Here is a 24,723-nt window from a genome sequence, read left to right on the forward strand (position 1 = left end):
TGAGATCATGACCTGAGCCCTGCATCCGGCTCCCCACTCAGCACAAAATCTACTTGTCCCTCTCCCTCTGCTCTTCCCCCTGCTCAACCTCTTTCTCTCCCCCTCTCTCTCTCTCATAAATGAAATCTTTAAAAAAGAGAGAGAAGCACATTTTTAAATAAACTGTGGTTCAAAATAAAATTATTTTCATACCATAATGAAAATTACAGAATATTTTGAAACAGGACAGGAGCATTAGCTCACCTGGGACAGAGTATGGGGGAAAGAAATGCCAGATTCCATAAAAGCTGATGTTAGGAATTCTGCTTAAATGTTTAACAAAGTGCTAAAGGGTAAGTGTGAATTACTATGAGAATGTAAAACCCCTGGGAGCCACAGAAGAGAAGAGTTCACACCCACTTACAGATTCTTCTCCATGAACCTACATGTTCTTCATGAGAGAAGTAGAGAGCAGGGGCACATGGGTGGCTCAGTGGTTGAGCATCTACCTTTGGTCAGGGCAGTGATCCCGGGGTCCTGAGATTGAGTGCCACATCAGGTTCCCTGCAGGGAGCCTGCTTCTCCCTCTGTCTGTGTCTGTGTCTGTGTCTCTGTCTCTGTGTCTCTCATGAATAAATAAAACATTTAAACAATAGATGGGATCCCTGGGTGGCTCAGTGGTTTAGTGCCTGCCTTTGGCCCAAGGCATGATCCTGGAGCCCCGGGATAGAGTCCTGCATCAGGCTCCCTCCATGGAGTCTGCTTTTCCCTCTGCCTGTGTCTCTGCCTCTCTCTCTCTCTCTCTCTCTCTCTCTCTCTCTCTGTCTCCCATGAATAAATAAATAAAATCTTTTTAAAAAAGAGAGAGAGCAGAGCAGGAGATGGTGGAGGGCAGGGACAGGCAGTGTGTGAAATGGGGCCTCAGGGCAGCAGGTGCAGAGGAGGGAGCCATGCTGTGGGGAAGGCGTGAGGCCCGGCACAGTACCTTCTCTCCTACAGAACAATGCAGCAAGCTTTGTGGGTTGCCCCCAGGCTCAAGTGAAGACTGATGGGGGTATGGGGAAGGGGAAAGAAAAAAGCTTCTACTAGGGTTTGGCAGGGGACAGGATGGGCCCAGATCCCCATAAGCCTCCCAATGTTTATTGGAGGACAGGCACAAAAGTCTCTTGCATAAAACATGTTGGAGACAGAAGGCAGAGTTGACAACTATGAAAACAGACAACTTCACTGCTCCTTGCCGTGAGGCCAACAAAACCAAGTGAGCAACAGGAATCTGCTGCTGGGGAGGGCAGGCGCCTACAGAGAGCGCGCTGCTAGTGTGCAGACATCTGGGAAGGCCCAAGGCTGACATGGAGCAGGAAGACCGACAAGAAAAACTTCTGTGAGCCCTGCAGGAGCACAAAATACCAGCAGAGGAACGGGGAACCAGTAGGGACTAAAGGGCACCGTAGCAGCCACAAAGCCCCAACCCAGGGCTGCCCAGCCACACCATCAATGGAGGAGGGCCTCTTGATCTCAGGTTGTTGGTTCAGCCACCATACTGGGCACGGAGCCTACTTTGATCCTGTTGATGAGCCACATTCACTCCAGCTGCCTAGCAGAGGAGGCACAGCCATGTCAAGGCATGAGTACAATTTGCCTTAGTAACCACTTCTAAACATAAAGTTTAGCAGTCAGTCAAATATGAAGAGACACCAAAAAAAAAAAAAAAAAAGCAAGGAAAATATTTTCAAGGGACAAAGCAATCCGCAGACAGAGACACAGAGATGACTCAGACACTGGAAGTCTCAGGTGGGTAATTTTAAATGACTGTGACTAACATGCTAAAGAAAGAAAAGAGATGTGCATGAACACACGGGGAATCTAAAAAGATACGGAAACAGAGTCAGATGGACACATGAGAGAGAAAAATGAAAAATATCACCTCACCAGTAGACTCAACACAGCTGAGGAAAAGAATGAATTTGAAGATAGATGATAGAGAATTTCCAGCTGAAATCCCAGGATGGAAATGAAAAAGATGGTCAGGGAGGGGACAGAGCAGAGGACTGAGAACATTGGGATAGTCTGCAATCCATCAAATCCCCATGTGCAAAGCTGCAGCCACTTTGTGCTGGGAGGAGAAGGTGTCCAAGTCACAGGGAGCCAGAGTCAACACAGCACCCCTCACATGGGCTGAATGCCTGCTTGGGGTCCCAGATAGCACACTGACAGATGGCTAGGAGAACTTCTGGGGTCATTTTCAGACAAATTGTCTGTCACTCCATATTGGAAAAATTGGATACCCAGCAGAGGTTAAATTGAACTGCTATCAAATATACATAAAACTTAGTACCAAATTACTGTGATTAAAGATTAAATATGAAGTAAAATATATAAAGCTTCTAGGAGATAATATTTAAAAATTTTTCTAACCTCAGGTTAAGGAAGTATTTCTTAGAGTGCAAGGAACATAATCCATAGAGGAGAAAATAAATTATTTTTGTTTTTTTTTTGTTTTTTTTTGAGAAAATAAATTATATTAAAATTATAAACTTTTCTTCATATCAGAATATCATTGGAGCACCTGGGTGGCTCAGCCCCTGAAGCAATAGATTCTTGGTTTGGGCATGAGATGGAGCCCCACCTGGCTCTCTGCTGGGCAGGAGTCTGCTCCAGCTTCTCTCTCTCTGCCTCTGCCCTTCCCCCCCCCACATACACGCCTGTTCTCTCTCTCTTCTTGCTCACTCTCTAATACATCTTTTTTAAAAAATCATTAAAAGAATGAATAGACAGGCCACAAAGTGAGAGAATATATTTAGAATACATAGAAGAAGGACTCTTATTCAAAATATGTAAAGAACTATAAATCAATAAGAAAATGAGACAAGAGAACCAAGAGAGGAAGACAGTAGCTTCTCTATGAGAGAAATGTGTGCGATGACCACCAGGCAGGTGTCCCGCACCCTGGTCCAGTGAGGCCCAGTGACATGCTCCAGGGTGTGAGCAGGTGCAGTCTCAGGAGGACACAAGCATACCCTCCATACCCTCTGGGCCAGCGATCTGCCCCTAGCCCACCCAGGTGCATCAAGAGGATGCAGGGGGTAGCACCACCCAGGCACACACACGTCATCATAGAGGAACCGCATGCGGCAAATCCCAGGAGAGTAAAAGCAGGGCAAGTCCGTTCCTCTGGGGCCGGAATACACCTGCTGCGGGGTTAGGGGGTGTCCCCATGGTGGGGGTGGGGCTCAAGGCCCAGGGTGGCATGTCTGCGCACTGCAGGCTGGAGAGGAAGAGCAGGTCGAGACTGAAAACCTCAGTCACCTGTTGTAGACACTCCATGTACTTAGCACTTCCCTGAAAGCATTCTGCTTGAAGTTGTGTTCTCTTTTCTTCGGGGACCCCTGCTATGGACGAGTCTAGGCCCTGAAAAGGCAACAGAGGTGACCGATCACTCAACTCCTGTGCCTTCCCAACTAAACAGACATCTCCTTCCTGACATGCTCCAAGAATGAAATCTCCTTTCGGTTTAAAAAAAGAAGAAAGACAAATGGAAAAGAAAACCCAGTATTTAAATAAAGATTCTAGTAGAATGGTCAAAGTATTAGGAATTCCTTTTTATCAACTTTAGTTTTATGTCATTGTTTTTAAGCAAACTACTTCTATTTCCTACGTAATATAAGTGTAAACACGGTTCCTGGCACAATAGGAAAAAACTCTTAACTCTGTTTTGAGTATTTTAACATACCAGAATTTAGTATCTGATTCTTTAGTTGTTCTTCTCTGTCAATATAGATCACTAAGTTATTTTTGTATCATGGCATAATTCTTTCAGATGTACAAGAAGCCATTTGCAAAAATCCATCCATCAAAAATACCTTATAAATAATACCACTTCTGGTAAGTATTTTAAGAAGCTTTTTTTTTCTCATTTTAGGAAATATCATGATTTCATGTGTAAGAATCCTGTATTGAAATTAATTTTTCTTGAGGTTGGCTTTTAGGGAGGTTTCCTCCCCAATTAACTTTCAACTATATTTTTTTAACTTTCAATTGTAATATGTTTTGTTAGAATCAGCTAATATCCTCTCATTGAAAAGAGATCAAAATATAAAGTTTTTTTATATACAGAATATTTCATTATTCATTGGAATGGAATCAGGTATCAGTGTACTCCTCTAGGATAACTGTGCATGTGTAGCCTAATTAGGAAATTGTTAAGAATTTTACGTTCCCCCCCCCCCGACTTTCATGTCTTCAAAGTTCAAAACTAGACATTGTTATTTGGATTTTTTTCTTTTATCTTTACCGTGACAATTGAATTCTGGTAAAGATCCACATACCAATGGCAGTGTATTACATTAAGGATTTCCCTCTAGCAGGCAAAAGGAACACATGGGGAGTATGTACCAGTCACCAGAATGTGGCTCACAGCCATGTGGGCAGCGCAGCCTTAGGAACTCAGGACATCCTAAGTGGCTGGAGGCACTCAGACAGGTGTGTTGGAAAGGGCGGCTCAAACAAAGACGCTGCCTCTCCTCTCACTGCCCTCCACTGAGCTGTTCAATAAGGAGATGTTTTGTTAGAAAAGTAATGGGATGTTTGCTCAGTTGTTTGTCATCATACACCCTCAGGTCTGAAATCTTGACAAGAAAAAGATCACATGACTATACTTAATTTCTTTTACATAAACAAAGGCATACATTTCTTACCCATGTTTTGGCTGTCCTGGGTACGTAGTAAGGAAGAAGAAGAAAGAGGCTGCCCCTGCCCTCCTGAAGATTTTTACTTCCCTCCAGGCTAATGGTTCTCAGAAATGGCCTTTTTACATGGCATTTATGATGGTGCAACTGTTAGACACAACTCTCATGGCAACTGTCACGTTGACTCCTGCTGTTCACATACTACTAGTTTGGCTTTTTTCTCAGTTTTTCATCCCCACCAATTCATCAATTTCAGTAATTTTTGCAGTGATAATTTGTGTCTGAATTTGTGAGAGTTTTCTGTTCTTTATAACATAAACAGTTCCCATCTTACTCTAGTGAGATCATAGCCATGGTAACGGAGGTCACTCTTTGGTACACTTCAGCTCAACCTGAAAACAGTGTACTGACCCCAGACAACAGGCTGAGCATGAGCTGTAAACACTTCCCAATAAGGAGAGAGAATCGCTCTCTGTGCTCATTGGAGCTCCGTGTGGTTGGAGGGCTCAAGTATCTGTCTCATAGCTGAACAGTTGCAAACGTGAAGGACCACCAAGAGGCTTGGAATCCTCTCTTAGATCTTTCCTGCTCATTATGGCAGTTGGTAACCATGAGTTAGTCCCTTTATCTCCATACATGTTATCCTTCCTTACTTTGTCATCACTGACCTAGGTCAGAAACCATTTATTTTCAGGGGAAATGGTATAAAATCATAGAATTTTTAACTGCCCAATTAAACAGCTGATGTTAAAAGTACCCCATCTCTCCCCCCAATCCAAATTACTTCATTTGCCATATTCTGCATGGGGATTTGAGCATTTTAGCCTTGCTTGCCCTTTTTCTACTATGTTTATCTTTTTTACACTTCAGTTGGTTTCACTGATTGTTGACATTTTGTCATGCTTGCTTTATCCAATAGATGGAAGGATGGATGGAAGAATAGAATAAATAGAAGAGGAAAGGAGTGGATAGAGATTCATACATATATACACACACACAAATGTACATTTTAATGAACCGTTTAAAAGTCAATTTTAGACAAGATGATACCTTCCCACTAAATACTGAAGCATACATGTTCTAAGAACAGACATTCTCCTGCATAACCACAACACCGTCATCACACCCAAGAAATTTAACATTGATATAATACTGCCTGATACACACTCCATTTCAGAATTCTCCAGTTCAAAAACAAAATGTCGTTTGTGGCTATTTTATTTCTCTGATGCAAGATGTAGGATGCAGCCCAGGATTATGCATTGTATATGGTCCTCTTGTCTCTTAACCTAGAAGAGTCTCTTCTTTCCCAGTCTTTCATGCACAATGACACTTTTGAAGAGTCCAGGCCAGTTGTGTTGTTGACGGTCTCATGATTTGAAGCTTTCTGATTGTTTTCTCACAGGTTAACATTTATGACAGATGCAAAGTTTGTGTTCTTATAGTATGTTTGTTTTCATTTTATCACCTACTTGATTCTACCTGAATCTTGCTTTCAGGTTTTCTATTTAGCTGCTTATAATTTGAGTTCAGAAGACTGTTGTCCAAGCTTTTAGAGTTGTGTTTAAAGCAAGATTAAATACGTGCTTTGTACCTCCCCCAGGAATAAAGTGCATGGGCTTTAGATACATTTTGGTTTGTGTCTTCATCATAAGTGTAGTCTTTAGTTCCCATCACCTGGTCTTTTGAAAGCTTTTAAAATTTGTTCCTGTATCTCCATCAAAATTCCAAACAAGTAAAATTATTTAATGTGTAAGCTCTAGAAAGGCAATATGTAATCATATTCCTATACTTTCTGTATATGACACAAGAGGCCACCAAAGCTTACCTCATTTTTCCCAGGACAACTGTGGTATAGTCTAGTTCTCATCAATGGAGATCTTTCTAAAAAAGATCTCCATCTCTCCATATAAGGGCAGAAATATCTTTATTTTATAAATTTATTTTTTATTGGTGTTCAATTTGCCAACATATAGAATAACACCCAGTGATCATCCCGTCAAGTGTAATGGCAGAAATATCTATTCAAGGAGGAGGGGCAAGAGGGCGGAAGAGTAGGGTCCCTAAATCACCTGTCCACACCAAATTACCTAGATAACCTTCAAATCATCCTGAAAAATCTACGAATTCGGCTTGAGATTTAAAGAGAGAACGGATGGAATGCTACAGTGAGAAGAGTTCGCGCTTCTATCAAGGTAGGAAGACAGAGAAAAAGAAATAAAGAAACAAAAGGCCTCCAAGGGGGAGGGGCCCCGCGAGGAGCCAGGCTGAGGCCGGGGCGAGTGTCCCCAGAACAGGAGAGCCCCGTCCCGGAGTAGCAGGAGCTGCACCAACCTTCCCGGGGGGAAAGGGGCTCCAGGGAGTTAGAGCAGGACCCCAGGAGGGCGGGGATGCCCTCGGGCTCCCTGGGACACTAACAGACACCTGCGCGCCCAGGAGAGTGCACCATACCCTGCGGCCGAGCTCCCTAAAAGACTGCAGCTCTCCACAGAGACCTGGCAGGCCAGAAAGGGCTGGCAGGATATATTCAGGGTCCTAAATGAGAAGAACATGCAACCAAGAATACTTTATCCAGCAAGGCTCTCATTCAAAATGGAAGGAGAGATAAAGAGCTTCCAAGACAGGCAGCAACTAAAAGAATATGTGACCTCCAAACCAGCTCTGCAAGAAATTTTAAGGGGGACTCTTAAAATTCCCCTTTAAGAAGAAGTTCAGTGGAACAATCCACAAAAACAAGGACTGAGGAGATATCATGATGACACTAAACTCATATCTGTCAATAGTAACTCTGAACGTGAACGGGCTTAATGACCCCATCAAAAGGCACAGGGTTTCAAACTGGATAAAAAAGCAGGACCCATCTATTTGCTGTCTACAAGAGACTCATTTTAGACAGAAGGACACCTACAACCTGAAAATAAAAGGTTGGAGAACCATTTACCCTTCAAATGGTCCTCAAAAGAAAGCAGGGGTAGCCATCCTTCGATCAGATAAGCTAAAATTTACCCTGAAGACTGTAGTGAGAGATGAAGAGGGACAGTATATCATACTTAAAGGATCTATCCAACAAGAGGACTTAACAATCCTCAATATTATATGCCCCGAATGTGGGAGCTGCCAAATATTTAAACCAATTAATAACCAAAGTGAAGAAATACTTAGATAAGAATACACTTATACTTGGTGATTTCAATCTAGCTCTTTCTACCCTTGATAGGTCTTCTAAGCACAACATCTCCAAAGAAACGAGAGCTTTATTTTTTTATTTATTTTTTATTTTTTTTTTTTGAAACGAGAGCTTTAAATGATACACTGGACCAGATGGATTTCACAGATATCTACAGAACTTTACATCCAAACTCAACTGAATACACATTCTTCTCAAGTGCACATGGAACTTTCTCCAGAATAGACCACATACTGGGTCACAAATCGGGTCTGAACCAATACCAAAAGATTGGGATCATCCCCTGCATATTCTCAGACCATAATGCCTTGAAATTAGAACTAAATCACGAGAAGTTTGGAAGGACCTCAAACACGTGGAAGTTAAGGACCATCCTGCTAAAAGAGGAAAGGGTCAACCAGGAAATTAAGGAAGAATTAAAAAGCTTCATGGAAACTAATGAGAATGAAGATACAACCGTTCAAAATCTTTGGGATGCAGCAAAAGCAGTCCTAAGGGGGAAATACATCGCAATACCAGCATCCATTCAAAAACTGGAAAGAACTCAAATACAAAAGCTAACCTTACACAAAAAGGAGCTAGAGAAAAAACAGCAGATAGATCCTACACCCAGCAGAAGAGAGAGTTAATTAAGATTCGAGAAGAACTCAATGAAATCGAGACCAGAAGAACTGTGGAACAGATCAACAGAACCAGGAGTTGGTTCTTTGAAAGAATTAATAAGATAGATAAACCATTAGCCAACCTTATTAAAAAGAAGAGAGAGAAGACTCAAATTAATAAAATCATGAATGAGAAAGGAGAGATCACTAACAACACCAAGAAATAAAAACGATTTTAAAACCATATTATGAACAGCTATACGCCAGTAAATTAGGCAATCTAGAAGAAATGGACGCATTCCTGGAAAGCCACAAACTACCAAAACTGGAACAGGAAGAAAGAGAAGACCTGAACAGGCCAATAACCAGCGAGGAAATTGAAGCAGTCATCAAAAACCTCCCAAGACACAAGAGTCCAGGGCCAGACTCCAGGAAGCCATCCCTGGGGAATTCTATCCAACGTTTAAAGAAGAAACCATACCTATTCTACTAAAGCTGTTTGGAAAGATAGAAAGAGATGGAGTACTTCCAAATTCAATCCAAATTCGTTCTATGAGGCCAGCATCACCTTAATTCCAAAACCAGACAAAGACCCCACCAAAAAGGAGAATTATAGACCAATATCCCTGATGAACATGGATGCAAAAATTCTCAACAAGATACTAGCCAATACAGAATTAATATTGTGAAAATGTCAATGTTACCCAGGGCAATTTACACGTTTAATGCAATCCCTATCAAAATACCATGGACTTTCTTCAGAGAGTTAGAACAAATTATTTTAAGATTTGTGTGGAATCAGAAAAGACCCCGAATAGCCCGGGGAATTTTAAAAAAGAAAACCATAGCTGGGGCCATCACAATGCCAGATTTCAGGTTGTACTACAAAGCTGTGGTCATCAAGACAGTGTGGTACTGGCACAAAAACAGACACATGGATCAATGGAACAGAATAGAGAACCCAGAAGTGGAACCTCAACTTTATGGTCAACTAATATTCGATAAAGGAGGAAAGACTATCCATTGGAAGAAAGACAGTCTCTTCAATAAATGGTGCTGGGAAAATTGGACATCCACATGCAGAAGAATGAAACTAGACCACTCTCTTGCACCATACCCAAAGAGAAACTCAAAATGGATGAAAGATCTAAATGTGAGACAAGATTCCATCAAAATCCTAGAGGAGAACACAGGCAACACCCTTTTTGAACTTGGCCACAGTAACTTCTTGCAAGATACATCCACGAAGGCGAAAGAAACAAAAGCAAAAATGAACTATTGGGACTTCATCAAGATAAGAAGCTTTTGCACAGCAAAGGATACAATCAACAAAACTAAGACAACCTACAGAATGGGAGAAGGTATTTGCAAATGACGTGTCAGATAAGGGGCTAGTTTCCAATATCTATAAAGAACCTATTAAACTCAACACCAAAGAAACAAACAATCCAATCATGAAATGGGCAAAAGACATGAAGAGAAATCTCACAGAGGAAGACACAGACATGGCCAACATGCACATGAGAAAATGCTCTGCATCACTTGCCATCAGGGAAAATCAAATCAAAACCACAATGAGATACCACCTCACACCAGTGAGAATGGGGAAAATTAACAAGGCAGGAAACCACAAATGTTGGAGAGGATGTGGAGAAAAGGGAACCCTCTTGCACTGTTGGTGGGAATGTGAACTGGTGCAGCCACTCTGGAAAACTGTGTGGAGGTTCCTCAAAGAGTTAAAAATAGACCTGCCCTATGACCCAGCAATTGCACTGTTGGGGATTTACCCCAAAGATACAGATGCAATGAAACGCCGGGACACCTGCACCCCGATGTTTCTAGCAGCAATGGCCACAATAGCCAAACTGTGGAAGGAGCCTCGGTGTCCATAGAAAGATGAATGGATAAAGAAGATGTGGTCTATGTATACAATGGAATATTCCTCAGCCATTAGAAACGACAAATACCCACCATTTGCTTCGACGTGGATGGAACTGGAGGGTATTATGCTGAGTGAAATGAGTTAATCGGGGAAGGACAAACATTATATGTTCTCATTCATTTGGGAAATATAAATAATAGTGAAAGGGAATAGAAGGGAAGGGAGAAGAAATGTGTGGGAAATATCAGAAAGGGAGACAGAACATAAAGACTCCTAACTCTGGGAAACGAACTAGGGGTGGTGGAAGGGGAGGAGGGCGGGGGGTGGGGGTGAATGGGTGCCGGGCACTGAGGGGGCACTTGACGGGATGAGCACTGGGTGTTATTCTGTATGTTGGTAAATTGAACACCAATAAAAAATTAATTTATTTAAAAAAATATCTATTCAAGAATATTTGTTGGTTTGGAGTTGTTGCAGGTAAGCTTTTTATTAATGTTTTTTATTTTATTTTACATTTCCACCCCAGTGTTTTCACCCATACAAACTTATAAGAATTTTGTTTTTAAATGATAGTATATGTCATATATGTGTAGCTTTATAATTTACATGCTATTATGTAGTTAATTCAGGGACTGAATTTCTCATCAAGCAACATTAATTATATAATAAATCTACCAGCTCCCCCAATACTGCAAACTCAAATGCCATTGCTTTAAGATTCAAGAATTTTTGTTTAATTCTCAAAAATCATGTATCTCTCTGGAAAATTCACAACCTGGGTGAAGTTTCTATATTAACCCACCACCCTACACCCCCACATGGGTGTTTTTGTTACCATTTTTTGTGTCCCCCCGCCATTCTGTAACCCTTTGTGGGTTTTTTTCTCCCACAGAGTATGGTGGTGGTGATTTAGGTTTCTTCTCTAGGCAGAAAAGTGAACTGATATATTCATTCATGCTAAGGTATTTAGCATGAATTTTCAAAGATTTATCATTTTAAAAATCACTTAAAAGATTTAAAACCATTTAAATCATTTAAAAGCAATATCTGGAAAGAACTCTGGTGAATTTCTAAAAACGGGATTTTAGTGGGATTTCGGAATACTTTTGAGCAGGAAAGTCTCAGCATCTCTCACACCTCAGGCATCAGCCAACTCAGCTTGGAGCAGGCGCTGTTCTGAGATTTCAGAGGACCAAATTCCAGCCCACCCTTCCTCCTCGTCCCTTCCCTGGTCACTCCTATCCCTCTGCATCCTCTGAGACAGTCACTCCTGTAGAGCACTGAGCACAGAGCTTGTGGTACAGTTCCCGAGAACCACAGCTCGGGTTCCAGCATCATTATTGCCTCTATTATAATCATCTTATCTGTTCACATTGTCTCAAAAAAAGGAAACGTTCCTCAAACTACTTGAGTGAAATCTATATGGGAAGCATAACTTTAACTTGTAAATAATAGGAATCATTCTAACTTTGATTTGTAACAATTTGTAGTCCCACTTGACTCTCCTCTTACACTATGAATCTTCAGTTCCAGGCAAATTTAATGGGTTGTCCTCCAAGTCTGCAGTACTCTATTCCGCCCCCATGTTTTGCTCATACTTTGCTGATTTTCACACCCGGTTCCGAACTGCACTAGTTATACTTCTGTTCTGCTTTCTTAATCCAACCTAAGTGCCAACTTAATGTCACTTCCCTCATGAAACCCTCCATAAGCAATCCCTCCATAAGCAATCCACACTCTCCTCTGAATGCATTACTGTGTATCGCTGGTTTTGTATTTCTGCTCCATAGGTATTTTCATTAGTTGTCTTTTTACATGGTTAATCTTCTTTGCAACTATATTCTTGAGGCTGTTCTTCCACTTACCTGTCCATCTCACAGAAACTAGCACATACTACTAAATACTTGAAAATATTGGTTGAGACTTTATGACTTATTTATACATAGTCTTTGTGGGGTTTTTTTGTTTTGTTTTGTTTAAGATTTTATGTATTTGACAGAGACAGAGAGCACAAGTAGGCAGAGCGGCAGGTAGAGGGAGAAGCAGACTCCTTACTGAGCAGGGAGCCTGATGCGGGACTCAATTCAAGGAGCCTGGAATCATGACCTGAGCCCAAGGCAGATGCTTAACTAACTGAGCCGCCCAGCTGCCCCATATACATGGTCTTTGAATACAAATTATCTGCCTTTTTCAGACTGCAATAAAATTAGGTGATTTATTTGAACTTGAAACTTTAAAAAATAATAATCTGAAACAAGATTTTATGCTCCATAAAAAAAAAAAAACACTATCTCTGGAGTTCTTCCAAAGCCCTTTGGTGAATGTTAATATTTAATCAAATCAATACTTGTTAGAGGCAACTGAACATTGTTGAGCTATAATTAGAAAGAAGCAAGGAAGCCTGTTATGGGGTTCCTGCCATTGAGAAGTACTTTGCCCAATGGCTTCACACACTCTTGTTTAATCTTCTAAGTGAGAGACATCAAAAAAATTTTTCACGTTTGAGAAATGTCCAGTGGAAGAGCTAGAATTGGCACTTTGCCTTGTTCCCCTCAAAATCTCTTCTACCTTTTATAATTCTTATTTAAATTTTTGACACCATTGTCCTCCAGATTTCTCAGAAATCTGTGTCTCATCCAGGCTTCTATTCTCCCATACCCACAGGCAATAAATCATCCTAATTATACTTAATAAATGTACCTCAAATCCACTCTTCATTCCTACTGGTAGTGTCATATTTTAAGAATGTGTCTCACCTAGATCCTTTCAACAGCCTCCATGTGGGCTCTCTCCAGGGCATCTTTCACACCATCACCACCAGAATGATCTTTGCAAAACATGAATATGAACAGATCAGGCTCCAGCCTAAAACCCAACGTCAGCAGTTACCCATCACCTGAACGATGATGCATTCATGACCTTCCCACCCACACCTCCGCTCACATGCTACTGAGCTCAGGTCGGTTTCCCAAGAACTCCCTGTGTCCCTGCAGAGCCCTCCACTGCCCCCCAGGGCTTGCCTTCCTGCATGCTTCTCCCCTACTCCTTCTTTGAGGCTTGATTTCAGCGCCATCTAGAATTTAGTGTCCTCTTTTTGGCAACCAGAGCAGCCTGATTTTTTGTTTTCGCACAAGTTATACTGGTCCGTTTTTCTTCATTGAACAGGTATTGCCCGAGTTCTTTCCACATGTCAGCATTCTGTTAGGGCCAAACGAGAACGAGGAAAACACTTTCCTGCCTGCAAGCCTCTCGCACTCACAGAGACAACATGCAAACCTTGTACCCTAGGAGGGTTGCAGGCGGGTATCCTGAATATGTCTGCCATGATCATTCTAAAAACTATGAATCTTAGAAAGGGAGACAGAACATAAAGACTCCTAACTCTGGGAAACGAACTAGGGGTGGTGGAAGGGGAGGTGGGCGGGGGTGGGAGTGAATGGGTGATGGGCACTGAAGTGGGCACTTGACGGGATGAGCACTGGGTGTTATTCTATATGTTGGCAAATTGAACACCAATAAAAAATAAATTTATAAAAAATAATAATAAATAAAATAAAATAAAAATAAAAACTATGAGTCTTAGAAGCAGAATTTTCATTGTGGAATATTTTATTTTTTAAAATAAATTTTAAGAATTTATGAATTTAATTAATTTTTAACAATTGCCCTCCCAGCAACTTACTTCTTTAACCCAATGTATGTTGTTAAACTACTCCTAGGGTGTTCTGTGAGCTGCATTTCCCTGCATTGAACATTTACACAGAAGATTATGATAAAAAGCACCTCTTAAGCACATTTTACCAATAGAGCAAAGATCCTGAATTATTATAATTAGTATGATGCCTTCCATGGCATGGTATTAATGTGAGACTGATGTATATGTAGTACTTGGGAATTTGAGTTGTGAGCTTGTGTTACTACAATCTGTCCTCTGTGGAGAGATCCATGTGTTAAAGCCTATGACTACTGCAGTGAAATAATATTGTGCCATTCTGTTACAGAACAGCCAGCCAAGGGGCCGCCCATCGCTAGGTGTTGGATCCAGAATGCAGAGAAAATACTGACAAAGTTTAACAGCGGGTATTACATGGAGTCGTGATTGTGGACAATCTCCTGTAAAATATAGCATAGGTTTCCGCATTTGTTATTGATTTAAGATACTATAACCATAAAATAAAGGTAAATCATAACATGGTAATGAAGATAAATTGACTAGTGTACATTTATGCTATAAGGTTATGTATTTTATTGATAAATACATTTTTAGTGAATGGAAATGCTTCATTGTTTTTAATGAGCATGCCACTGAAAATAAATTCATTATATTTACAAATAAAACACAGGATATTTTGTTATTCAAATTATGTATTAGCTATAGTTGTAAAGCTTTGTTTTTCTGAAATTCCTAATAAATTCTATTAAATTTTGGTACAGTGGTGTAAAAAGTTTATGGTTAATCAATATCCTGCATAAATAGTAAAGCTATTTGTCTAAGACTTCAAAGGATCTCTGTACTTTGGAGGTGTTGCCAAGAGGTTTTAATTAAGAAAACCAAGAGAAACTCTTTGTGTGATTCTAGATGTTTTTTCATAGAATCATGATAATCTCCTGTATCTTTTTATCTTCCCTCACCCGTCTCCAATTCAGGCTCTCATCTGGACTACTTCAAGTTGAATTTCTCACCTCTCCCACTAGGAAAGCTGGCAGAGTGGCATTTCTAAAGTGTGGAATGGCCAGAGTAAAAATCAATGATACCGATCCCATCTTAGGGGTGCCTGGGGGGCTCAGTCGGTGGAGTGTCTGACCTGTAGTCTCAGCTCAGGTCTTGATCTCAGGGTCATGAGTTCAGGTCCCACAATGGGTTCCTATCTTAAACCTTGTCAGCCCTTTCCTTTTGGCCACTGGAGCGAGCGTACTTATCCCTAGTGCTCCATGCTGACGTCACCTTTCCCCAGTGCTCACTAATGCCCAGGCAGCAGACCCTTGCAGGCCCCCAGCCAGGACCTGTGTGTCTCTGCCCCAGCACACACTGTTGACCTAGCTCTGAATGTCTTCCTTCTCTCTCCACTGGCACCTGCCTGAATCATGTTCACTCATTCTCTTAAATTCTGCTCATGTTGAAATTTCTCCAATATTTCCTAATAATCCTCTACCAAATTGGGATACATTTTGTCCTTGACATTCTGAACTGTAATTATTTGTGTATCTCTCTTCTAGATAAATTGCTCCTGGCAGAGAGAGGTTGTCATTCATGTCTGTGCCCTTGGGAATTAACGTAGGGGATATAGTGAGAGATCACAATAATGAATGAAGGGAAAATAGTTGTTTAGTTTATCAAGCTCTGCTACCTGCTAGGTGCTGCTCCATGTATTAGGGATACAGACAAAGCTAAAGTAATTATTTTTTTCTATCATAGAACTGACATTATAGTAGGGAATACTGAGTTAAACATAAGATGCCACTGGAGGGATATAATGCATGCTGAATGAAAACCAGAGCATGTCAAGGGGGCTGAGTACTGGGGTGCTGCTTTAGACAAACAGGGTGGCCAGAGAAAGTCTCTGAGAAGGTGATATTTGTGCAAATATGCAAGTGAAGTGAAGGGAAGGAAGCCAACCATGGCCACAGAGGGAAAACATCAGCCAAAGAGCAGGAGGTAGTGATTCTCCTAGACTATTTCAGAGCGGTGCTCAGGGACAGGGCCTCACAAACACTAATGCATCTTCTGTCACCTGTAGTCAGTGGTAAAACGCATCTCCTAGTCTGATAGGTCTATGGTGGGAGCACGACAATAGCGCTGCTGCCCCAGGCCAGAGCATAACCTGGCTGCATGTTTAAATCACTCTGATGCCTGGTTTTCTCCAAAGTGAAATTTGGGCATTTAGATTTTGTAAATCTCCCCAAAAGAATTGTAATGAGCCACCAAGGTTCAGAAACAGTGGTTTAGAAGCCACAGTGAGAAACAAGTAATGGGACTGGGGCATGCAAAGGATTCTGGCCCCATGAGCACCACCAGCAAACCATCTGGGTACATCCCCAGCCATGAACTCAATATACACGGGTGGCTGTCCTGCCCTGGACACTGTGCTTCTGGCCCCTTGTCCCTAGCTGCTCCAGGTATTTCCCTCCTGGGGCTAGAGGGCTGCACTAGAAGAGATCAGTGGGGCTCACAGCACCAGCATGCCTGATGCTGCTACTCAGCTGCCCTTCTTGTTTCAGTTGTTAAATGTTCAGTGCTGATCCCCTGCCACATGTGGGCTGCATTCTCATACTGCCTCCTGATGGGAGACATAGCCCTGTGCCATTGGAGGGACTGGCTTCTTTCCACCTTTCCAGGTTAGAACCCACAAATCGGGGGAGGGGGCAAGATAGCAGAAGAGTAGGGTCCCCAAGTCACCTGTCCCCACCAAATTACCTAGATAACCTTCAAATCATCCTGAAAACCTACGAATTCAGTCTGAGATTTAAAGAGAGAACAGCTGGAACGCTACAGTGAGAAGAGTTCACGCTTCTATCAAGGTAGGAAGATGGAAAAAATAAAATAAATAAAATAAAATAAAATAAAATAAAATATAAAATAAAATAAAAAAAATAAAATAAAATAAAATAAAATAAAATAAAATAAAATAAAATAAAATAATAACATCCAAGGGGAGGGGCCCCGCGAGGAGCGGGCTAAGGCAAGTGTCCCCAGGACTGGAAAGCCCCATCCTGGAGAAGCACGAGCTTCACCAATCTTCCCCGACGGAAAGGCGCTCGCAAGGAGTTGGAACAGGAGCCCAGGAGGGGCGGGGATGCCCTCAGGCTCCCAGGGGCACTAACAGACACCTGCGCCCCGGGTAGAGCGCACCACACCCCGCGGCCGGGCTCCCTAAAGGGCCCGGGAGCAGCTCCGGCAGCGGCTCCATGCGGAGGGGGCTGCGCGGCCCCAGGAGCGCCATTCCAGATTCCAGCGGCGCAGGCCCCGGAGCCCAGGGCGCCGGGGACACAACCCAGGATCCGGCGCTCCCCCCGGGACAGGCGGAGCCCGGGGGGACACAGGGCAGTTAGGACGCTCCTGCCACGGGGCAGCCCCGAGCTGTGCAGATCAGCGGCCCCGCCCCCGGAGCATCCAGGCACCTGCAGACTGGGAGCTGCGGTAGTTACTGCGGGAGCTGACTCCAGGCTGGAGAGCTGGCCTCTGCCAGGGTGTTGTTCCTCCTGGGGCCTCACAGGATAAACAACCCCCGCTGACCCTCACAGTGGCCTACAGGAAAAACAACTCCCACTGAGCCCTGCACCAGGCAGGGGGCTGAGCAGCACCCCCAGGTGCACACACCTGAGAACCAGCACAGCAGACCCCTTCCCCAGAAGACCAGCTAGACAGACAGGGGAAATCAAGTTTTTGACCAAGCAGCACTGGAAAGTTTCAGGGGAAATCGAGGGATTTACAGTATATAGAGTCAAGGATACTCCCCCTTGTTTTTTGTTTCCTGTTTGCTCCCCCTGCCCTTTCTTTTTTTTCCTCCTCTTCTTTTTTTTTCTTTTTCCTCTTCTCTCTTTTTCTCCGTTTTTCAATACAACTTGTTTTTGACCACTCTGCTTTGAGCAAAATGACTAGAAGGAAAAACTCACCTCAAAAGAAAGAATCAGAAACAGTCCTCTCTCCCACAGAGTTACAAAATCTGGATTACAATTCCATGTCAGAAAGCCAATTCAGAAGCACAATTATAAAGCTACTGCTGGCTCCAGAAAAAAGCATAAAGGACTCAGGAGACTTCATGACTGCAGAATTTAGATCTAATCAGGCAGAAATTAAAAATCAATTAAATGAGATGCAATCCAAACTGGAGGTCCTAACGACCAGGGTTAACAAGGTAGAAGAACGAGTGAGTAACATAGAAGACAAGTTGATGGCAAGGAGGGAAACTGAGGAAAAAAGAGAAAAACAAAAGATCATGAGGATAGGTTAAGGGAAATAAATGACAGCCTCAGAAGGAAATATATACGTTTAATTGGGGTTCCCAAGGCGCCAAAAGGGACAGAGGTCCAGAATACGTATTTGAAGAAATCATAGCTGAAAACTTTCCTAATCTGGGAAGGGAAACAGGCATTCAGATCCAGGAAATAGAGAGATTCCCCCCCTAAAATCAATAAAAACCATTCAACACCTCGACATTTGATAGTGAAGCTTGCAAATTCCAAAGATAAAGAGATCTTTGAAGCAGCAAAAGACAAGAAATCTCTAACTTTTATGGGGAGAAACATTAGATTAACAGCAGACCTCTCCACGGAGACCTGGCAGGCCAGAAAGGGCTGGCAGGATATATTCAGGGTCCTAAATGAGAAGAACCTGCAGCCAAGAATACTTTATCCAGCAAGGCTCTCATTCAGAATAGAAGGAGAGATAAAGAGCTTCCAGGATAGGCAGAAACTGGAAGAGTATGTGACCACCAAACCAGTTCTCCAAGAAATATTAAGGAGGATTCTGTAATAGAAAGAGGAAGTCCAAGGGAACAATCCACAAGACAGGGGCTGAATAGGTATCATGATGACACTAAATTCATATCTTTCAATAGTAACTCTGAACGTGAACGGGCTTAATGACCCCATCAAAAGGCGCAGCATGTCAGACTGGATAAAAAAGCAAGACCCATCTATTTGCTGTCTACAAGAGACTCACTTTAGACATAAGGACACCTACAACCTGAAAATAAAAGGTTGGAGAACCATTTACCATTCAAATGGCCCTCAGAAGAAAGCAGAGGTAGCCATCCTTATATCAGATAAATTAAAGTTTATCCCAAAGACTGTAGTGAGAGATGAAGAGGTACAGTATATCATACTTAAAGGATCTATCCAACAAGAAGACTTAACAATCATCAATATTTATGCCCCAAATATGGGAGCTGCCGAAGTATGTCAATCAATTAATAACCAAAGTTAAGATATACTTAGATAATAATACACTTATACTTGGTGACTTGAATATAGCACTTTCTACAATCAACAGGTCTTCTAAGCACAACATCTCCAAAGAAACAAGAGCTTTAAATGATACACTGGACCAGATGGATCTCACAGATATTTACAGAACCTTACATCCAAATGCAACTGAATACACATTCTTCTCAAGTGCACATGGAACTTTCTCCAGAATAGACCACATACTGGGTCACAAATCAGGTCTTAAACGATACCAAAAGATTGGGATCGTCCCCTGCATATTTTCAGACCATAATGCTTTGAAATTAGAACTAAATCACAAGAAGAAGTTTGGAAGGATTTCAAGCATGTGGAGGTTAAGGACCATCCTGCTAAAAGAGGAAAGGGTCAACCAGGAAATTAAGGAAGAATTAAAAAGATTCATGGAAACTAATGAGAATGAAGATACAACTGTTCAAAATCTTTGGGATGCAGCAAAAGCAGTCCAGAGGGCGAAATACATCGCAATACAAGCATCCATTCAAAAACTGGAAAGAACTCAAATACAAAACTTAACCTTACACATAAAGGAGCTAGAGAAAAAACAGCAGATAGATCTCAGCAGAAGAAGAAAGTTAATTAAGATTCGAGAAGAACTCAATGAAATCGAGACCAGAAGAACTGTGGAACAGATCAACAAAACCAGGAGTTGGTTCTTTGAAAGAATTAATAAAATAGATAAACCATTAGCCAGCCTTATTAAAAAGAAGAGAGAGAAGACTCAAATTAATAAAATCATGAATGAGAAAGGAGAGGTCGCTACCAACACCAAGGAAATACAAACAATTTTAAAAACATATTATGAACAGCTATACGCCAATAAATTAGGCAATCTAGAAGAAATGGACGCATTCCTGGAAAGCCACAAACTACCAAAACTGGAACAGGAAGAAATAGAAAACCTGAACAGGCCAATAACCAGGGAGGAAATTGAAGCAGTCATCAAAAACCTCCCAAGACACAAGAGTCCAGGGCCAGATGGCTTCCCTGGGGAATTCTATCCAACGTCTAAAGAAGAAACCATACCTATTCTACTAAAGCTGTTTGGAAAGATAGAAAGAGATGGAGTACTTCCAAATTCAATCCAAATTCGTTCTATGAGGCCAGCATCACCTTAATTCCAAAACCAGACAAAGACCCCACCAAAAAGGAGAATTATAGACCAATATCCCTGATGAACATGGATGCAAAAATTCTCAACAAGATACTAGCCAATAGGATCCAACAGTACATTAAGAAGATTATTCACCATGACCAAGTGGGATTTATCCCCGGGATGCAAGGCTGGTTCAACACTCATAAAACAATCAGTGTGATTCATCATATCAGCAAGAGAAATACCAAGAACCATATGATCCTCTCATTAGATGCAGAGAAAGCATTTGACAAAATACAGCGTCCATTCCTGATCAAAACTCTTCAGAGTGTAGGGATAGAGGGAACATTCCTCAACATCTTAAAAGCCATCTACAAAAAGCCCACAGCAAATATCATTCTCAAAGGGGAAGCACTGGGAGCCTTTCCCCTAAGATCAGGAACAAGACAGGGATGTCCACTCTCACCACTGCTATTCAACATAGTACTGGAAGTCCTAGCCTCAGCAGTCAGACAACAGAAAGAAATAAAAGGCATTAAAATTGGAAAAGAAGAAGTCAAACTCTCCCTCTTCACAGATGACATGATACTGTACATAGAAAACCCAAAAGACTCCACCCTAAGATTGCTAGAACTCATACAGCAATTCAGCAGTGCGGCAGGATACAAAATCAACGCCCAGAAGTCAGAGGCATTTCTCTACAGTAACAATCAGACTGAAGAAGAGAAATTAAGGAGTCAATCCCATTTACAATTGCACCCAAAAGCATAAGATACCTAGGAATAAACCTAACCAAAGAGGTAAAGGATCTATACCCTAAGAACTACAGAACACTTCTGAAAGAAATTGAGGAAGACACAAAGAGATGGAAAAATATTCCATGCTCATGGATTGGCAGAATTAATATTGTGAAAATGTCAGTGTTACCCAGGGCAATTTACACGTTTAATGCAATCCCTATCAAAATACCATGGACTTTCTTCAGAGAGTTAGAACAAATTATTTTAAGATTTGTGTGGAATCAGAAAAGACCCCGAATAGCCAGGGGAATTTTAAAAAAGAAAACCATATCTGGGGGCATCACAATGCCAGATTTCAGGTTGTACTACAAAGCTGTGGTCATCAAGACAGTGTGGACCTGGCACAAAAACAGACACTTAGATCAATGGAACAAAATAGAGAACCCAGAAGTGGACCCTGAACTTTATGGTCAACTAATATTCGGTAAAGGAGGAAAGACTATCCACTGGAAGAAAGACAGTCTCTTCAATAAATGGCGCTGGGAAAATTGGACATCCACATGCAGAAGAATGAAACTAGACCACTCTCTTGCACCATACACAAAGATAAACTCAAAATGGATGAAAGATCTAAATGTGAGACAAGATTCCATCAAAATCCTAGAGGAGAACACAGGCAACACCCTTTTTGAACTTGGCCACAGTAACTTCTTGCAAGATACATCCACGAAGGCAAAAGAAACAAAAGCAAAAATGAACTATTGGGACTTCATCAAGATAAGAAGCTTTTGCACAGCAAAGGATACAGTCAACAAAACTAAAAGACAACCTACAGAATGGGAGAAGATATTTGCAAATGACATATCAGATAAAGGGCTAGTTTCCAAGATATATAAAGAACTTACTAAACTAGGGGTGATGGAAGGGGAGGTGGGCGGGGGTGGGGGTGACTGGGTGGTGGTCACTGAGGTGGGCACTTGACGGGATGAGCACTGGGTGTTATTCTATATGTTGGCAAATTGAACACCAATAAAAAATAAATTTATAAAAAGGAAAGAAGAAGAAAATGAGAAGATATAGAATAAGAAGAAGGCAAAGGAGATGAAACCCAATAACTGGGGTGATTTTACACAACTGTATTAAACAAAACTAAAAAGAATATGAAAAACAAGCACCATGAAATATCAGACACTAACTGAATAATATCAACATGAATTAGTAGTTTACTTAGCAAAGAGAATATAACATAAAATGTATCTAGAACTTTCTGGCATATAGTGATTGTTCTGTAGTTATTTGCTGAATGAGTCAGGAATTAGGCCACAGAAAACGTGGACATTTAACAGATGGGAAGGTTGTACTTCACTTGGAACAGACTAGATTATTCAATAAAGTCTAGCACAAATGGCAGAAAAGAAAAAGAACTTATGAAACTCAACACCCAAGAAACAAACAATCCAATCATGAAATGGGCAAAAGACATGAACAGAAATCTCACCGAGGAAGACATAGACATGGCCAACATGCACATGAGAAAATGCTCTGCATCACTTGCCATCAGGGAAAATCAAATCAAAACCACAATGAGATACCACCTCACACCAGCGAGAATGGGGAAAATTAACAAGGCAGGAAACCACAAATGTTGGAGAGGATGGGGAGAAAGGGGAACCCTCTTGCACTGGTGGTGGGAATGTGAACTGGTGCAGCCACTCTGGAAAACTGTGTGGAGGTTCCTCAAAGAGTTAAAAATAGACCTGCCCTATGACCCAGCAATTGCACTGTTGGGGATTTACCCCAAAGATTCAGATGCAATGTAATGCCGGGACACCTGCACCCCGATGTTTCTAGCAGCAATGTCCACAATAGCCAAACTGTGGAAGGAGCCTCGATGTCCATCAAAAGATGAATGGATAAAGAAGACGTGGTCTATGTATACAATGGAATATTCCTCAGCTATTAGAAATGACAAATACCCACCATTTGCTTCAACGTGGATGGAACTGGAGGGTATTATGCTGAGTGAAGTAAGTCAATCAGAGAAGGACAAAAATTATTTGGTCTCATTCATTTGGGGAATATAAAAAAATAGTGAAAGGGAATAAAGGAGAAAGGAGAGAAAATGAGTGGGAAATATCAGAGAGGGAGACAGAACAGGAGAGACTCCTAACTCTGGAAAATGAACAAGGGGTGATGGAAAGGGAGGTGGGTAGGGGGTGGGGTGACTGGGTGATGGGCACTGAGGGGAGCACTTGATCGGATGAGCACTGGGTGTTATGCTATATGTTGGCAAATTGAACTCCAATAAAAAAAAAGAACCCCCAGATGGGGCAAGGGGAGGTGATACCAAGGGGTTACTCTTCTAGGGTCACCATGGTGGCTCACAGAACAGGCCCCTCCAGGGCCCCCTGGACTTCCAAGACATCTCAGACCTCTCAACCTCCCGAGCCCCCTGGTCCTCTGGCCCTCTAGCTTCCCAGTCTCCCAGACCCCCAGATCCCTGCACTCCCTCCCTGGCCAGGCGCGTAGGCCACAGACCCCCAGACACAGCCTCACCTAAGCAGAACCTTTGTGGATTTGTCTGTCAAGCTCCCTGGTCCTCAGTGATGGGCCTCAGGTTCTCCAGCAACTAAAATGTCATCCTTAGTCCCATGATCCTTAGACCTGCTTTTTTATCACCACTAGTACAGTCTGATGGAGGAGACATGTGGGAGACAGAGGACATTCTGAACTTTGAAAAAAAAACTCCAGACTTAGACAAATGAATATTGTTCTAGAAGAGCCTCCTAGGTGTAGATGAGATGGAGAGCCAGGAGCCGGAGAGGAAGCCGGTTGGAAACACTGTCCTGGTAAGTGCTCCTACCCACGCTCACCCCAAGCCTCCCTTTCAGCTCTGCAAACCCGTACAGCTTTCCTGGTACTCAGAATTATCCAGAAAGAAATTTAAAGTAAAGAACTTTATTTTTTTTAATTTTTATTTATTTATGATAGTCACACAGAGACAGAGAGAGGGGCAGAGACACAGGTAGAGGGAGAAGCAGGCTCCATGCACAGGGAGCCCGATGTGGGATTCGATCCCGGGTCTCCAGGATCATGCCCTGGGCCAAAGGCAGGCGCCAAACCGCTGGGCCACCCAGAGATCCCCAGTAAAGAACTTTAAATACAGATGCAAATAGGATTGAGGAAGGGGAGGTGGGTGGGGGGTTGGGGTAACTGGGTGACAGGCACTGAGGAGGGCACTTTATGGGATGAGCACTGGGTGTTTTACTATATGTTGGAAAATTGAATTTAAATTTTAAAAATGTAAAAAAAAAATGAACAAACTATTGACACCTGCAACAACACGGATGAATCTCTAAGGCATTGTCCTCAGGGAAAGAGGCCAGCCTCAGAGGGTTATATACGGTATGATTCCACTGACCTCACATCCTCAGAAAGACATAATGGTCATGATGGAAAGTATAGTTGTAGTTGCAAATGTCAGAGGTGGGGAGTTTGTGACTACAAAGGGACATTATGAGGGAAGTTTCTGGGTGATGAAACTGTTCTGTGTCCTCATGGTGATATTGGTACTTCCATGAATCTACA

The 24,723-nt window shown here is 42.0% G+C and overlaps 2 protein-coding genes across 13 annotated transcripts in view; one reads left to right on the forward strand and one right to left on the reverse strand.

The window, feature by feature from the left end:
• The window catches only part of CEP126 (centrosomal protein 126), a 97,497-nt gene extending 82,731 nt beyond the window's left edge, over positions 1-14,766 (forward strand). For 7 of the 12 annotated variants that reach the window (XM_072821722.1, XM_072821717.1, XM_072821719.1 and 4 more), the window contains 2 exons: positions 3,797-3,861; positions 14,337-14,766. In XM_072821722.1, the coding sequence (XP_072677823.1) occupies positions 3,797-3,846 (50 nt within the window). In that variant the 3' untranslated portion in view covers positions 3,847-3,861; positions 14,337-14,766. The remainder of the gene's footprint in view (positions 1-3,796; positions 3,862-14,336) is intronic. The other 5 variants (XM_072821724.1, XM_072821721.1, XM_072821716.1 and 2 more) reach the window with 1 other exon arrangement.
• Positions 1-24,723, reverse strand: part of ANGPTL5 (angiopoietin like 5) — a 132,034-nt gene that overhangs the window by 101,853 nt on the left and 5,458 nt on the right. The window lies entirely within an intron of this gene.

The sequence above is a fragment of the Canis lupus genome, chromosome 3 (assembly GCF_048164855.1).
Source record: "Canis lupus baileyi chromosome 3, mCanLup2.hap1, whole genome shotgun sequence".
Taxonomy (NCBI): Eukaryota; Metazoa; Chordata; class Mammalia; order Carnivora; family Canidae; genus Canis; species Canis lupus.